This window comes from Bolinopsis microptera, chromosome 3 (genome assembly GCF_026151205.1).
Source record: "Bolinopsis microptera isolate Bmic1 chromosome 3, MBARI_Bmic_1.0, whole genome shotgun sequence".
Classification (NCBI taxonomy): domain Eukaryota; kingdom Metazoa; phylum Ctenophora; class Tentaculata; order Lobata; family Bolinopsidae; genus Bolinopsis; species Bolinopsis microptera.
This window is the reverse complement of record NC_087074.1, coordinates 2396784-2412813: the sequence shown is the minus strand read 5'-3', so window position 1 is coordinate 2412813 and position 16030 is coordinate 2396784. Positions and strand designations below refer to the sequence as shown.

Here is a 16030-nt window from a genome sequence, read left to right as displayed (position 1 = left end):
ATCCCGTTGATTAATTAGTAACAGGTACCTAACAAATACGCAGAAACAACTATCACACCTACATTGCATTCCTAACGGGTCGATTTCGAGTGACCAATAATCGTCGTGATGATACGTCATGTGTTCCTGATCATCATCAGCATTAGGCTTAGAATTTATTCTCTGGTCAACAGATTTCAAATGTTTAATTAATTTGTAGTATGACAGTAAGGTATATAAGAAGTTATTTAATTTTGCTTGGGCTATTATATTGACTAGGTATTGAGGTTTAATGATGATATGGAATTTGAATTCTATATAAATTTACACTATGTGGTTGGGGCATTTTGCATAGTAAATATGGTTACTACTCATATATATCATATTATTTGATTGGTATTCGATTTCTGATTATTTCTTAGGAATATGATTATTATATCTCAATTTGGCTTTAGGTAGGGTGCCCCGCTAAAAGAACTGGATTCTTCCAGGAAGCATCCCGTGCACAGACCTTGGTCTACATATATATTAAATTATTAACCATTCATTCTGTATGTGCACGAAAATTTATTTCAATCAAAAAGCAATCAAGAGACAGGAGCGGCGGTAGCTTTAAATCAATGGTTTACGTTATTTTTGTGAATTCGACCCCTGTTGAAACAGTTATCTCACTTTGTAACTGCATATGTATCGAGGATAGCTTTACAAATAAGAGTATCAGTAAATAAAATTGCCACAAGTGTTTCTTTCACTCACTTTCGATAAGACACGTTGGAAATTCTTACTTCCATAAGATTCGGAATTTTTTTAAACGCCGAAGTATATCGGAATTTTATAAAATTTAATCACACTTATCAACCTTTGAACGGTTAATCGAACACAATAATTTTCAAGCTTGTCAACGCTGAAAATTACATTTTAACTACATGCAAAGTTGTCTAACCAATTATTAGTTTTGATCATTTATATCTACAATGTAAATAAAACACTTTCTATAATTACTCACGTTCAAGTTGCATGACCAATGACTAAAAATGCTTATTCTACTGATGCTTATTCTACTGATTCACGGTCCTTGGAAACTTTTATTACTCGAACTAACTGACCCGAGGTTTGTAATACTCACTCCCATTCTATATTTAAGTAATTTCCGGACAGTAAATTTATTTATGCGTCGTAATATTGTTATGATGAATCTGTAAAAAGGACGGGGAACTGCTCTTTTTAGGCAAAGATAACTGTTCAATGTAGTTACAATATTATATTTATGTCAAAATTCGTGATAATGTTACGAATACATGAAATGAACATGAAATACTTGGTATGCAGCGGTTATAAATATTAAATAGGAATAATGATGTGAAGTATGTCGGGGTGTAAGGTAGTTTAATGTAGACAATCGACTGTCTGTAAAGTACAAAATACACTACACTGTACACACCCACATTGTAATAATGTACAAGGGAGGAGGGGGGGGCTCATGTTGTTTTTGTCCGTTTTTGTCCGTTCGATTTTGTCCGTTTTCAGATAATAGGGTACCGAGCGGACAAAAACGGACAAAAACGGACAAAACTTGTAACTTTTGATTTGTAACAGGCTATCTGCAGAAATGGGTAGCACGGTTAATGACCATGCAATGTGTCTTATCGAAAGTGAGTGAAAGAAACACTTGTGGCAATTTTATTTACTGATACTCTTATTTGTAAAGCTATCCTCGATACATATGCAGTTACAAAGTGAGATAACTGTTTCAACAGGGGTCGAATTCACAAAAATAACGTAAACCATTGATTTAAAGCTACCGCCGCTCCTGTCTCTTGATTGCTGATGATGATCAGGAACACATGACGTATCATCACGACGATTATTGGTCACTCGAAATCGACCCGTTAGGAATGCAATGTAGGTGTGATAGTTGTTTCTGCGTATTTGTTAGGTACCTGTTACTAATTAATCAACGGGATCATAATGTTGATTGTATCGATAAAACATGGATTTTAAGGCATAAAGAAGCATTGTTGAGTCCTGAAACCAAGTTTAATCGATTTCTCGTGCAATTTTAGGTCAGGAATGGTCATCAAATATAAATATTTATTTATTTATTTATTTATTTATCAAAATAAATTTATAACAATGTCGATATTTTGGTAAATTTCTAGCTTTCTGCCAGAAAATAAATTTTCGGTTTCTATAGGGGTTAATTAGGTATAAACTACAGTACAGCTGTACTTACACCCACATTCACAAGCATGCAAGCTCACCTGGTCCAATGAGCGGGAAACGGAGAACAAGGTCTGGTGACGTCATAGTCACGTGACCTCAGGCTCATAATCACGTGACCTCAGACCCAATCAATTGGGTTCTGGCCTGGTCAGCCCCTGTCACCCGATCTTGAGGTGACGTACGACACCTCGTTAACCCAATCAATGTCTGGAAGGCTGCAAATTTTCACATGCCAAATCCCTAAGATTCTTAAAGAGTTGTACAAGATGACGATACATAGAGGCCGCAGAATTATGAGGACTACCAGATCCTGGTGGAACCTAAGCGATCCATGATATCACGACAGGCCCTATCTTTTCGGCCGGAATCGGCCTGAATCGCAAAATAAAGTTTTGGTGTTTTAAGATTAAGGATCACAAATTTTTGGATTTTTGCAATTTCTGAATGAAAGCTCAAATGTTAAAACATTACTTTAATCTCTTCAAGGCAAAAACTTCTGAAAGAAAACTCTGTTTGCAATAAACATTGTATCATATTAATTAGCTCAATTAGACCAATAAGCAGTGTATACTCACGTTGTTATTCAATATTCATGCTCTACATTATCATTGAAATGACAGCAAGCTACATTTTAGTGGTACCAAGATAAACAACAGTTTCGGTTAAATGGAAAATTGGTCCAGTACAGTGACCTAAATGTGTTGTATTTTCTTTTGTTGTCTTGTTTTATCTTTTTTCTTATTTGAATATGTATAAGAAGTAGGATCGACCTAAGTATCATCCTGGGATCTCAATCCATCAACAATGATAACACCTGGACTTACCACAACTTTCACATCGCCCCTCACTCAGTCACAGACCAAACCATTTCATCACTCACTCACCAAATTGCCGACCCAATATCTATTGAAGTGGCCAAAATTTTCTAGACAAATGATATTTCGATATTATTGCTGCAGCAGATACTAATACCAACATTATTATATTCCCAAACGTTTGAACCTTTAAATTAACTAGGAAAGTCAATCCTCAACTTGACTTTTACTGTTTTAAACAGATATGATGATATTAACTTAATTTATTATTATTATTTTTTTTACATACTCCTTCTTAGTGTGGTGACTTGGGGTCCATAAATATAACAATACAAGCTGATAAACCAAAAAGAACAACTGGGGTAGGTAGGTAGCCCTGGTGGGTGCGTAAACTTTACGGTCTGCTCTCTCCAAGATCAGCCTGCTTCTCCATTTTACCGTGAAGCCTAATTTCTAGTTTTTATAAAATATACAATGCAAGTGCAGGTTTACTAATCTTAATCTACTTAACAACTCAATAGCCCAAGTCACCATACCCGTAGTATATTCCATGGTAATAGAAGAGCTTTAAAGTTTTTCAAATTGTTGCTATAATTGATTTAAATAAAAATTTGTTGTTTTCTTGAAAAAAATTTGTTGTTTTCTTGGCATAAAAAGTAGATTAGATTAAAAATAATGACATAACATCATCACAAATTGTATGATGTCCTTATTTCTTTCTTTATCAGGACTGTGAAAATTTCACAGCCTTCGTCGTTAAAAACAAACAAATTTGAACATAATTGTTATATCAACTTATTTACATATGGTAGAAAGCTTTTATATTTGCCCTAACTAGAGCCCTCTCGCTTGCAGTAGTGCGATCGCCGAAGGCACAGGATCTATCTTACTTGTGAAACAAGCGTGTCACGCAGTACGCGTAGACTCATGGCTATGTGAACTTTTATATTGTTTTAGATTAGATTAGATAAAGAATAATGACATAAACATCATCACTAGTTTTATTTTTTTAAATTTGAAAATTCAATTAATTATTACATTTCAGCCATGCAAAATTACAATGACATATTTTGATATACTAATTGATAAATGGTACTGCAATATAAGTTGCTTAATGTTTGGTCGGCCTCGGATGACAACTAACTAAAAAAGTAAAATGAACTTGATTACATAATAATTAATTCGGCTGAACCAACACATAAGAATTCTTTCTGATTTCTTCATTATCGGAACTGTAAACATTTCACAGCCTTTGTCATAAAAAGTAAAACAAACAAATTCTAACATAATTGTCGCAACTTATTTACATATAGTAGAAATTAAATTAATGAGTAAAAAGTTAAAAAACTGTTAATTTAAAAAATTCAAGAGCAACACACGGATTTTTATGTAAATATTGAACTTGTTGCTTCTTCTTCTCGATATAATATACCCTCGATCTTCGCTAAAACTGTATTTGACACTTCCCAAAATTTGCCTGTAAGAGTAAGAGTAAGAGTAAAAATTAAGTCATCACATCATTACACATGTTTACAAAATATCATTGCACTATGTGAAAAAGTATATAATAAATATTTCCCCACCAACATTAATTATTTATCATATATTTTTTTAAATATTGTATATATATTGTATAGTTTAGTGTCATCAAACAAATGATACGACGTATTCCAGGGTGATCTGCTGAAGACTCAACTAGTTTCGGCCTTTGAGGGCCATCCACAGGAGTGTCACCTCAAATTATTTGTTATATAGTAACTGTTGAAAGTATTAATACTTTAAATACTTTCAACACTACTATATAACAAATAATTTGAGGTGACACTCCTGTGGATGGCCCTCAAAGGCCGAAACTAGACACAATTTTAAAATTATAATTTAATTATTTTATATATATGTATTGTCCATAACTAGGGTGGCCTGCTAACAAAACCATGATCTGCCTTGATTCATCCTTCAGCACAGAGAAAAGCTCCTTTTTTTATACATTATGATTACAGAGGATCTGATATTTAGATATATATTGCTGTGCTGTAAAAATTGACTTTATTTTATTTATTTAATTTTAGTTGAGTCTTCAGCAGATCACCCTGGAATACGTCGTATCATTTGTTTGATGACACTTAACTATCTTGTGATCCTTTACTGCTTTATTCCGGGGCGATTGTGGCTACAAAACTCGCTTGTTTTTCCACCTCAACGTCAGTGAAAGCTCTAACAAATATATATTGTATACAATATTTAAAAAATTTTTATCAAAACATTATCCTATTTCAAAAACCTAATCAAACTTCCCAGTGGAATAAAGATTTATGAAACGCTTCTTTTGCCACATAAGGATGAAACCAAAGATAATTGTTATGTTTCTCTTTATTACTGACATAACTAGCTGTGTCTACTAAATTATTAGTCTTCTTAAATTCCTCTAGATTAATTTTAAGTCTGTTTCTTAGTCTGCCTATACAAATCACATTTTCATGTTATTCTGTAAACTCAATAAAATCATCAGTCCTCCTTCCAATGTGGTAGCTGTTTCATCGCCCCACAATCGTTCTGGAGGATTTTCCACAATGTTCCCAGGGTGAAATTTTCTCATACTTGTTTTACTCTGGGATCAGAATGTTAACTGTATTATAGAACCTCAACCGAATTTGGCGCCTAAAAGTTCTTGCCACCTAGAGCTTTGCAGACTACGAAAATAGACTTAACAGGGACCTTCACTATTGTCTACTCCAGAATGTAACTGTTAACAAAATGTTGTAGCAAGAAATCGTTCACAATTTACAAAAGCCAGTTTTTTTCTATTATATCCCAAAAGTCTATAAACAATGGTGTGCCAAGAGTTTCATTGAAGCCGACCATAATCAATTATGGTCAATGGACCATAATTTCTATCAAGTGATTCAACTCTTTTGCACCCATGGCCTTCATTGAGAGCTGATTCGTTTATTTCAAGTAAAATTGAACCTTATTTTTTAATAGATTGCTGATTTGATCATATTTTATCAAACATTTGACAATTTTAATTAAATGTTTAAATCCCAAATCTCAAGCATGCTGTGAATTGAAATAATTAATCATTCAAGTTCAAAGAAATTTCTATTTGGTAATTCTTGTATCCTCGTATAATCCTTGTTCCCTGTATTTCCATCGTTTTAGGGCAGATTTTCCCTGTACTTTAATACAGATCTGATAAAGGTAAAATTGTTTGTTATTCATTCCATTGGGTCACTGACCAATAAACAATGAACACCTATTTTTTGTTCATCTACTTTCACTATCAGTTTGGTTTAGAATTATAGATAATTCGATTGATCAAACAAAATAGCTGATTTCTATTCACCCGTTCACAGGAACGTGAGATATTTATGCGGGGTTATGCGGATAATTATGAGATGCTGGGTTATGCGGATATTTATGAGGCAATGTGAGAATAGGCGGGTATTTGTGCGGTTATGATGAGCTATATTACAAACAGGTATACTTTTTTAGCCCGGTACTACACATGTCCAGTACAACTCGTCTGTATCTTGCGGGCCTGGGCCCGGACCCCGACAAGCGGCAGGTCGAGAAGGAATTCTCGTACTACGGCCGACTAGACGACGTCTGGCTTAGCAAGCCCCCCTTCGGTTACGGCTTCGTCCAGTTTAAAAGTAGTCGTGATGGTAGGTAATACCGTTCTGATATCTTCTTTCGTAATGTAATTTTATCTCATAGCATGGCTACGCTCTATTTGTCAAATCTGGGCGCGGACCCGGATAAGCGTAAGGTAGAGAAAGAGTTTGCTTACTATGGCACCGTGCGTAGCGTCTGGCTCAGCAAGCCACCTTATGGCTACGGTTTCGTGGAATTCAAACATATGAGAGACGGTACGTGACGCTGCTAAATCTGAATACATGTTCTCCACATACAGTTCCCATCACAGCATGTTCCAACTTACTGGCATCATCTTCATAATGTGATCAGCACATGTTCAATTGTTGCATTCCTGGTAACATTGGCCTCTGGGTTGTTACATTTTAGCATTTACTAAATACCGTCATCACATGTCTTTCTGACAGGTATTAAATTTAGAAACTCTTTCAGCTGAAGATGCACTACGTGATATGGATGGACGGAAGATAGACGGATATAGGATCACCTGTGACTGGGCTCACTCTAGAAGAGCTACCGGACGCTTTGGTACTTATCAGATTCTTTTAACTTTTAACGAGATCTGATTGTCATCTTTTTACAGCGTTCGATGTCTGTGTGAAGGTAAAATGGTGACATCCTCTGGATCAGGCAGAGGTCGAGTGTTGTCGGGATTACTTCTGTAGTAGTTGTACAGCAATAGTACTGGCTAAACCTTGTTAACAAAGCCGCAGTCAAGGTTCGGTGAACGGTAGTTAAAAGCGCTTAAGGGACATACGTCAAAGTGGTAGAGCAACATCATGTAGTGAACATCTTGAGAAATTTTTTTGGAAAACGAAATTAGATATATACAGAATAGTATTACAGGTTATATATTATGAACATCATCATTGCAAAAATAAAACCCAGTCCATGGGACTGAAAAAATTAGTTGACTTTCGATTCGAAAGAGTTAAATTCTAAATCATCCATGTTAGATAATTCGTAAGTTTTGTTTGAGGTATTTCTTGATCCTCTAATACACAATAAAATTAATTTCCTAATTAAAAATGATAATTTACACCGATAAAAATTTATAATATCGTTGTAATTCTGCTTCTTCTTATAAGCAAGTTTGTTGCAAAGCAGTTTCTCAAATGTCCTGGCTTGAGGTCCCATGCCACCTGTTACTGAATAAATTAATGGAGCGAATGACCCGTGCTCTACATTAAGTATTCTCTCGTTGTAGCATCGTGATTTCTGTTTCTCGGCATTCTCCATAGTCTTTTTTGTCGAATGTTGAAGGTAGGAATTAGAATTGGGATTAATTACCTTAACATCGAAAAAAGCCACTTGGCCCGGCCTATAGAAACCACGAGCTCTAATATCGGGTCTTGCCTGGTCACCCGTTAGTGTTGAGGACCTCTTGAACTGCTCGCCTTCTAGTTCTTGAAGCTGAGGTTCAAGTTCCACGTCCGAGCAAACAGTGTTTAGCAAGCCAGCTAAAAAATCCCTAATCTCGTTGTGTCTGATAATGATGTAGCCACCAAGATGGCAATTTAGAGAATGGTTCACATCAAACGTTTTTCCACATGGACAGTGTGAAGGTAAACGATCCAGATCTAAGTTGTATCGCAATCTGATAGAATCCCTAAATTCAGATTTATTTAGAACGAAACTATGTTTTCTTAGTGGTAGACATGAGAGCCAATTTGAGCTCCCTGGTTCGCTAATCTGCTCCAAAACCCTTGCAGTCTTCTTGTCAACCTTTTTAAGTATCTCCTCTTGTTGTTCTTTATATTCCAAAACACGCTGTTTCAACATATCTTGAAGCTCATCTCTCGATTCCGTGTCAGTTGTAGCAAGAGATTTTCCTTTCATGGAATTTACCAGTCCCCGGGTTACCAAAAGCGATGATGCATGTTCTCTTTTCGCTAGATACTCCAATTGTGGCATTCCCATACCTCCGTTCTTTAATGGTAATGACATAAGCTCTCGGTGTATATGAGATACTGGACAACCAAATATAGTTGGAATAAGCTCATGAGTGATTATTCTGTCAAGAGGGCCCATATAAGAGCTGATATCTAGTGTCCTCATAAAATATGTAAATTTGTGGCGGACACCGTGCGTAAAACAAGCGTAGGCTGCCTGAGGCTGTGATTTGGCAAACTGTACTAACTTTTTTAGCATATCACTCCACTCAACTACAAGGTTGTTAATGTAGGTATCCTTGAATTCAGGCGTCCCCAGCACAGCTCCTAAATGCCTTGAGAAATGAGTAGTAGGTAGAATGTAAGGTTGCTCCTTTATAAATCGTATTTTTCTCCGATAATGAATTGACGATAAAGTCTTGAAAATTATTCGAGAAGAATCTCGAATAATTTAGTTGCAGCGTGCCACATGGCTATCTAAACTGCAAACCCTATCCATTGCTGAGTAAGGCCTTTATCTTTTCCGACGAGCGGGATCATCAATAACAAGGTCTGATCGTCATCTTCTAACTTCTTACAGCGTTGGATGTCTGTGTGAAGGTAAAATGGTGACATCCTCTGGATCAGGCAGAGGTCGAGTGTTATCGGGATTACTTCTGTAGTAGTTGTACAGCAATACTAAGGTAATGGGACTACTGCGGATTAAGAACATACTCTTTGTATAGAAATTTCCCTATACTTTCTACTTATTATTAAGGTCACTTTGACAACAGATTCTGATCGTTCAGAAACGGTTCGCTGTCTCTCTGAGCGAAACACTTTACGTACTAGATCTCGACCAACAAGTTTGCGTCTTAGTTCTTATATCTTCAACAGTACCTGCATCAACTAGAATTAACTTTCACCGACAGGTGGCGGCGGTGGTGGTGGTGGTGGTGGTGGAGGAGGTGGAGGTGGAGGCGGCGGGTTCCGAGGTAGAGGTAGAGCCGGACCCGACGACAGATGTTTCGCTTGTAACCGCTATGGTCACTTCGCTCGGGATTGCAGGGGGTAAGTTCCACTATTCGTGAATTAATTAACCGTTTATTAACCAATTAACTGTGCAGCAATAAGCGGCTGATGGTGATGAGAGCTACGAGACTGGTGGTGTTGTGACAATCCTCAACCTACAGCATTAGCACAAGAAAACATGCGGTTTACACTGCTGGAACACACGTCTTCTATCCACAGTTCCCTTACAATTTCACGTGCATTTTCTAAATCTGTGACAGGTCTACAGTTGCACTGTTACTGAAATATGAATCAAATGTGAATACAATTTCTGCTGTCTTAATTATGAAAGTTACGTCTGTTGAGAAATAAAACCAACCCCTCTTTCTAAATAGAGGTGTGTTACAAATGAGGGCGGTCGTGCACTGAGACACAGAGAGAGCAAACACAGTGACACGTGGGCAAACACACAGTGACACGTGGGCAAACACACAGTGACACGTGACACAATAGTAATGTTTTGAGTGAGAGAACACACAGTTGTAATATAGGTCTCACATGGGGGCTGCGTACTAAGAAGGTAAGTCACTGCCCGTCTGCATATTCTCCCTCGAGGGAGTGTTGTTTATTTGTCTTCTTCCTGAGTTTGGTTGAACGGTGGACAAGGAGCTGATGAGAACGGAAGCTGAGCAGACACAGATCAGAGGAAACGAGCAGCACGAAGCATTTTATTTCTACCGGAGACTCTCAGATTGAAGAGGCAAAAGTGATGAAATAATCATAATATATAATAATAAAGCAGAGATTCAGATTCTATGTTCGGTGGATACATGAGGGACACTATATGACATTTGGCTTCTCCTTTGGGTGGTTCTAGGGAATAAGTCCTCCCAATTCTCTCCAAAATTGTTTAATATATATCTATGTATGGGTAGAATGTTTGGATCATGCAATTGAAATTATGAATTATTTAATCAGCTGTTGCTTGGTTGAAGTTGTCACTGCATGACTTGGCGATTGTAGTAATAATTAGTAAACGTAACTACTAGTTACTGTAACTCATCTGTAACAACTCCTCTCCCAGATCTAGAACTGGTTGGTCACGATCCCGCTCAGGCTCCAGGTCTCGCCGTCGTTCCAGGTAAGAGTTACCATGGTAACCACCATAGTAACCAGGTGTTGCTTTCTAATACTATGTGACCGGTACAGGTAAGAGGTGTTGCTTTCCAGTACTATGTGACCGGTACAGGTAAGAGGTGTTGCTTTCCAGTACTATGTGACCGGTACAGGTAAGAGTTGTTGTTTTCTAGTACTATGTGACCGGTACAGGTAAGAGGTGTTGCTTTCTAGTACTATGTGACCGGTACAGGTAAGAGTTGTTGTTTTCTAGTACTATGTGACCGGTACAGGTAAGAGGTGTTGCTTTCTAGTACTATGTGACCGGTACAGGTAAGAGGTGTTGTTTTCTAGTACTATGTGACCGGTACAGGTAAGAGGTGTTGCTTTCCAGTACTATGTGACCGGTACAGGTAAGAGGTGTTGCTTTCTAGTACTGTGACCGGTACAGGTAAGAGGTGTTGCTTTCCAGTACTTTGTGACCGGTACAGGTAAGAGTTGTTGTTTTCTAGTACTATGTGACCGGTACAGGTAAGAGGTGTTGCTTTCTAGTACTGTGACCGGTACAGGTAAGAGGTGTTGCTTTCTAGTACTGTGACCGGTACAGGTAAGAGGCGTTGCTTTCTAGAACTGTGACCGGTACATGTATTGTTTACTCGTAGTAGTATAGCGTTATTTATGTCAGGAGTGTTAAGATTACTCCTAACAAAGTACATTTCAGTTCGAGTCGCTCGCGCTCAGGCAGCCGCTCAAGATCTCGCTCCCGTTCCCGCTCCAAGTCGGGCTCCAAGTCCCGTTCTCGCTCCAAATCCCAGGATAAGAAAAGAACATCCCGTTCTAGGGACAAGAAGAGGAGGTCTAGGGACCGGAGATCTCGCTCCAAGGAAAGGAAGAGCAAACGACGCAGATCAGGGTCCAAGTCCCGTTCAAAGTCTAGAGAGAGAAAGTCTAAATCTGGTTCACGTTCACGTGATAGGAAGTCTCGATCGAGGTCCCGAGAAAAGAAGTCCGCTGAACGACGATCCAAGTCTGCAGAGCACCAAGATGCAAAATCCAAGTCGAAATCCAGATCAAAATCTAAGTCCAGGTCTAAGTCGAGACCCAAAAGTGCTGAACGCAGCCCCTCTACATCTAAGGACCAGGAGACAGATGAAAAGATGGAGGAAAGATCCAGATCAAAGTTCAAATCTCGCTCTAAATCTCGCTCTAAATCTCGCTCCAAATCTCGCTCCAGATCTCGCTCAAGGTCTCGTTCTAGATCCAGGTAATATAACTCTTCTATGGAGTTTCTGTTTTACAATATACTGTAAATTTCCAAAATTTTACGGAATAAACTGTATCAAACTGACTTACTTGAACGGTCCCGCGAGGGATAGTTTATTCGCTGACAGGGTTAGGAAATGCATCACTCCGATGCATTTGCAGAAATTTGCCAACGGCACTATTATAATCATGGTGAAATTAGCACTATTATACACAGTAAAGAGGTGAGTTTTTGTGGTTCTACAACTTAAGATGTAGTATTGGTGGTTTTCATTAACATTACGGGCCCAACTTTCTATTCACCTTATAACAACATTTTGATAATTCAAGTTTGCACAAACTCACTCCTATTATTTCATATTTGAATCAAATTTTTCGTGAACCTCCACCACATTCAAGTCCTTTTCTAGTTATAAAGGTGAAGTGTTCTATGCGACCTGATCGCTGCGATTTCAATGATTAGTTCGAAGTCAAATTAGTGATGCACAGTATAAATTTTGATTAAGCGAATATTGCTTCAAACGGTCTTCACAAATTTGTAAGCTGTTATACGCGCCAAGCTATTGTCAGCATTATAAGCGCGCATAGGCCAGTTAGTTTGAAGCTGAACGAAGTCAACTTAATTCAGCTGGTTGCTTACTTGTTACTCCGCTATACCATTCAACCATCATATTATTTCAGAAGCATGAACTGAAGAGTAAGATAAAATCCTGATGCCCCGGACCAAGCTACTCTCATTATCTATCACAGGGCCTTGTTGATTGTTGAACTCCGACCACTGAATATGGACATATTGATATTGTCCTATATTACTCCTTTTAACTATCCAATCGGAATCTTCTGGGCCAAAGTTTCAATTTTTCAGTTGGCTAAGTTTACTATTTGAATGTTCATTTTTCACTTTTATGTTTACAAATTGAAAGTTTCGCCTATTATTTATTAACAATCAAATTTATTGTGAAATATGAATATTAAACATTCAACACCTGAAACTGCTCAAACAAACAAAAACTGCTGAAATGTACTCCAAAACAATTTTCTAACGTAAAAAGCTAAAATGCATCTGTCTGACGAAAAATATTAAATCACCTAGTGCTTATAACAACTAATTCAGCTCATGCATTAATACAAGGCGGGTAAACCTTAATAAAACCAACCTTGGAACGACAATTATTACACATTTACGAAATGTTCATGTTCCTTGAACATCCTGCATATTTTCATACTGTAAGTTCACGTACTGTACAAACCCCTCCGTATTCTCATACAGAGGTTGTCCGACATTGTCCGTGCTAGGGTCGTACAGTAGTCTGTCCAACTCAGCGAAGGTCGGTCTCTCCAGCGGGTTAGCTTCCCAGCACTTGAGCATGGTCTTGTAGATGTCTAGTGGACATTTCTGAAACAGTTTCAGTCATAAATAACCGTGAAACAGGGCCGGGGTTACACTGGTCCTCACTTATAAACTAAATGTTGAAATAATATACTTGGTTAGCGAAAGTACCTCCGGTTTAGCGAGTCTGCCACCCTTCCGGATTCTCCTAAAGGCGTCCTCGTTAGATTGCCCGGACCACGGATTAGCCCCGTCCGAGAAAACCTCCCACATGGTGATAGCACAACTCCAGACGTCACTGGCGCTCGAGTAGCTTGCTCCCAACACTCCCTCCGGAGCAGTCCACTTAATCGCCACCATTCCTCCCTGTAATAATATCCGGTCATGTCATGTAACTGCAGAAAGAATGGTTTAGCCAAAACGGTAGCAGTATTAAATGCCGTCGACTCCATTCTCCCTACTTACTATATATACTATACGGTCTATATATACTATACGGTCTTTTTTTTATAGTTCGTTGTGCTGTCCCAATGAAGTAGTGTTCGTTATATAATACAGCTTTCTGTTGCGCGCAAAGTAGCGCGCTGGTTGAAGCAACATATCGCGCCGTTGTGACCATAAATGAAAGGTTAGTCGCCCGCTGTCAGCCTAGCATACTTGTACCCAAACACATGCAAAGTTTGTATTCTCAATTTTTGTGGCACGGTCTTTGTATATAATAACAACTATGACTGGAATCAACTATCGAGTTATCAGCAGCGTTAATAATTACTCAATTAAGGGGGCCGGGGGTCTTCATCAAAATTATCTCGAAAATAACTTTATAATTGTTTCTGATAGAGGGGAGTTTGGATGAAGACCCCCGGCCCCCTTAGCCAATTTTTAAAGATGGTTGACTTTGCGTTATAATATTATTGGTCTACCTTCATAGCTTAGGGAGCTACTGTGATCATTTAATGATGTGTATGCAACCGTGCCACAAATGGGGGCAAGCTGTCCGATAATATTAGTAAAACAGTAAAACCCATAAACCGTCTTAAGATGGATAACTTAATACGATATATTCCCTCATAGAAACTGCTGTTCTCGTTATAATTACTAAACACATACATAGATGGGGGCAAGAAATGGGAGCGTGCCACAAGTATTGAGAATACATCGCCTCAACGCAGGGGCGTGCCACAAATATTGAGAATACATCGCCTCAACGCATGTTACTTTGATGGAATCTTAACCTGTACAGTATAGTATATAGTATATACAGTTTGATTCCCCTCTTAAACTGTATCTAACAAATGTTCAAGAAAAAGCAAATTATTACCTTTGAAACATAAATTTCATCGTCATCGCCCAACTTTCTAGATAAACCGAAGTCAGCAATCTTACAAACTTCCATTCTAGTGAGAAGTACGTTGCGGGCAGCCAAATCCTGAGATTGAGTAGGAAAGATTGGTAAAACAGCATTATATCGAAACTCAAGACGTAAAAAATAAGAGATATTATAAAATAATGACGGGGTTATCTTACACAGTTCATCGAGTTAGTTATATAAAATAACTTACTCGGTGGATGTAACCTCTCTCTGATAGATATAAAATAACTTACTCGGTGGATGTAACCTCTCTCTGATAGGTACTTCATCCCTCTAACAATATCCCTACAGTAGTTGAGGAGTTGGTTACTGTGGCGGTTTTCTCCGTGTTTCTTCACAAATCCCTTCAGAGCTCCATTCTCTGCGTACTCTATTACTATCCACGGTGAGGTATCTGGATATTTAAATATTGTCAGCTTCATTATAATCTTGACTTGATATGTTTGGTTAGTTGCAATACAAAACTGAAAATCAAAAGGTGAAAGAGAAAACCTCTTAAAATGACTCCGTGAAGAGCTATAACATTGGCGTGTCGGAATTGTCCGAGGAGTGCGGCCTCCCCATAGAAATCATGTCTGTGTTTATCAGTCGCCCCCTCCTGAATATAAGTTATTTGTAAACTAAACTAAACTAACTAACTAACTAGTAACTAAACTAGTTACTAAACTAGTAACTAAACTAGTAACTAAACTAGTAACTAACTAGTAACTATACTAGTAACTAAACTAGTAACTAACTAGTAACTAAACTAGTAACTAAACTAGTAATCAAACTAGTAACTAAACTAGTAAGTAGTAACTAAACTAGTAACTAAACTAGTAACTAAACTAGTAACTAAACTAGCAACTAAACTAGTAACTAAACTAGTAATCAAACTAGTAACTAAACTAGTAACTAAACTAGTAACTAAACTAGTAACTAAACTAGCAACTAAACTAGTAACTAAACTAGTAACTAAACTAGTAACTAAACTAGTAACTAACTAGTGACTAAACTAGTAACTAACTAGTAACTAACTAGTAACTAACTAGTAACTAACTAGTTACTAAACTAGTAACTAAACTAGTAACTAAACTGGTTACTAAACTAGTAACTAAACTAGTAACTATACTAGTAACTAAACTAGTAACTATACTAGTAACTAAACTAGTAACTAACTAGTTACTAAACTAGTAACTAACTAATAACTAAACTAGTAACTAACTAGTTACTAAACTAGTAACTAACTAGTGACTAACTAGTAACTAACTAGTAACTAAACTAGTTACTAACTAGTGACTAACTAGTGACTAACTAGTAACTATACTAGTAACTAAACTAGTTACTAACTAGTGACTAACTAGTGACTAACTAGTAACTATACTAGTAACTAATTTTTATACTGGGGGGGGGGAGT

At 37.5% G+C, this 16030-nt stretch overlaps 3 protein-coding genes across 7 annotated transcripts in view; 1 reads left to right on the top strand and 2 right to left on the bottom strand.

Annotated features, from left to right (window-relative positions):
- LOC134813341 (uncharacterized) overlaps positions 1-4768 on the bottom strand; it is a 107345-nt gene extending 102577 nt beyond the window's left edge. Inside the window, exon 1 of the mRNA XM_063821040.1 lies at positions 4752-4768. The gene's annotated coding sequence lies outside the window, so the exon portion shown is untranslated. The remainder of the gene's footprint in view (positions 1-4751) is intronic.
- A 41-nt stretch (positions 4769-4809) lies between these two features.
- Positions 4810-16030, top strand: part of LOC134813337 (glutamine amidotransferase-like class 1 domain-containing protein 3, mitochondrial) — a 74257-nt gene continuing 63036 nt past the window's right edge. Inside the window, exon 1 of the mRNA XM_063821036.1 lies at positions 4810-4835. The gene's annotated coding sequence lies outside the window, so the exon portion shown is untranslated. The remainder of the gene's footprint in view (positions 4836-16030) is intronic.
- LOC134813336 (ephrin type-A receptor 4-like) overlaps positions 12865-16030 on the bottom strand; it is a 29823-nt gene continuing 26657 nt past the window's right edge. For 4 of the 5 annotated variants that reach the window (XM_063821031.1, XM_063821032.1, XM_063821034.1 and 1 more), the window contains 5 exons: positions 15127-15232; positions 14868-15028; positions 14584-14691; positions 13434-13628; positions 12865-13328 (listed from right to left, as the gene is read on the bottom strand). In XM_063821031.1, the coding sequence (XP_063677101.1) occupies positions 13125-13328; positions 13434-13628; positions 14584-14691; positions 14868-15028; positions 15127-15232 (774 nt within the window). In that variant the 3' untranslated portion in view covers positions 12865-13124. Of the gene's footprint in view, positions 13329-13433; positions 13629-14583; positions 14692-14824; positions 15029-15126; positions 15233-16030 lie in introns of those variants that run through there. The other variant, XR_010160001.1, reaches the window with a different exon arrangement.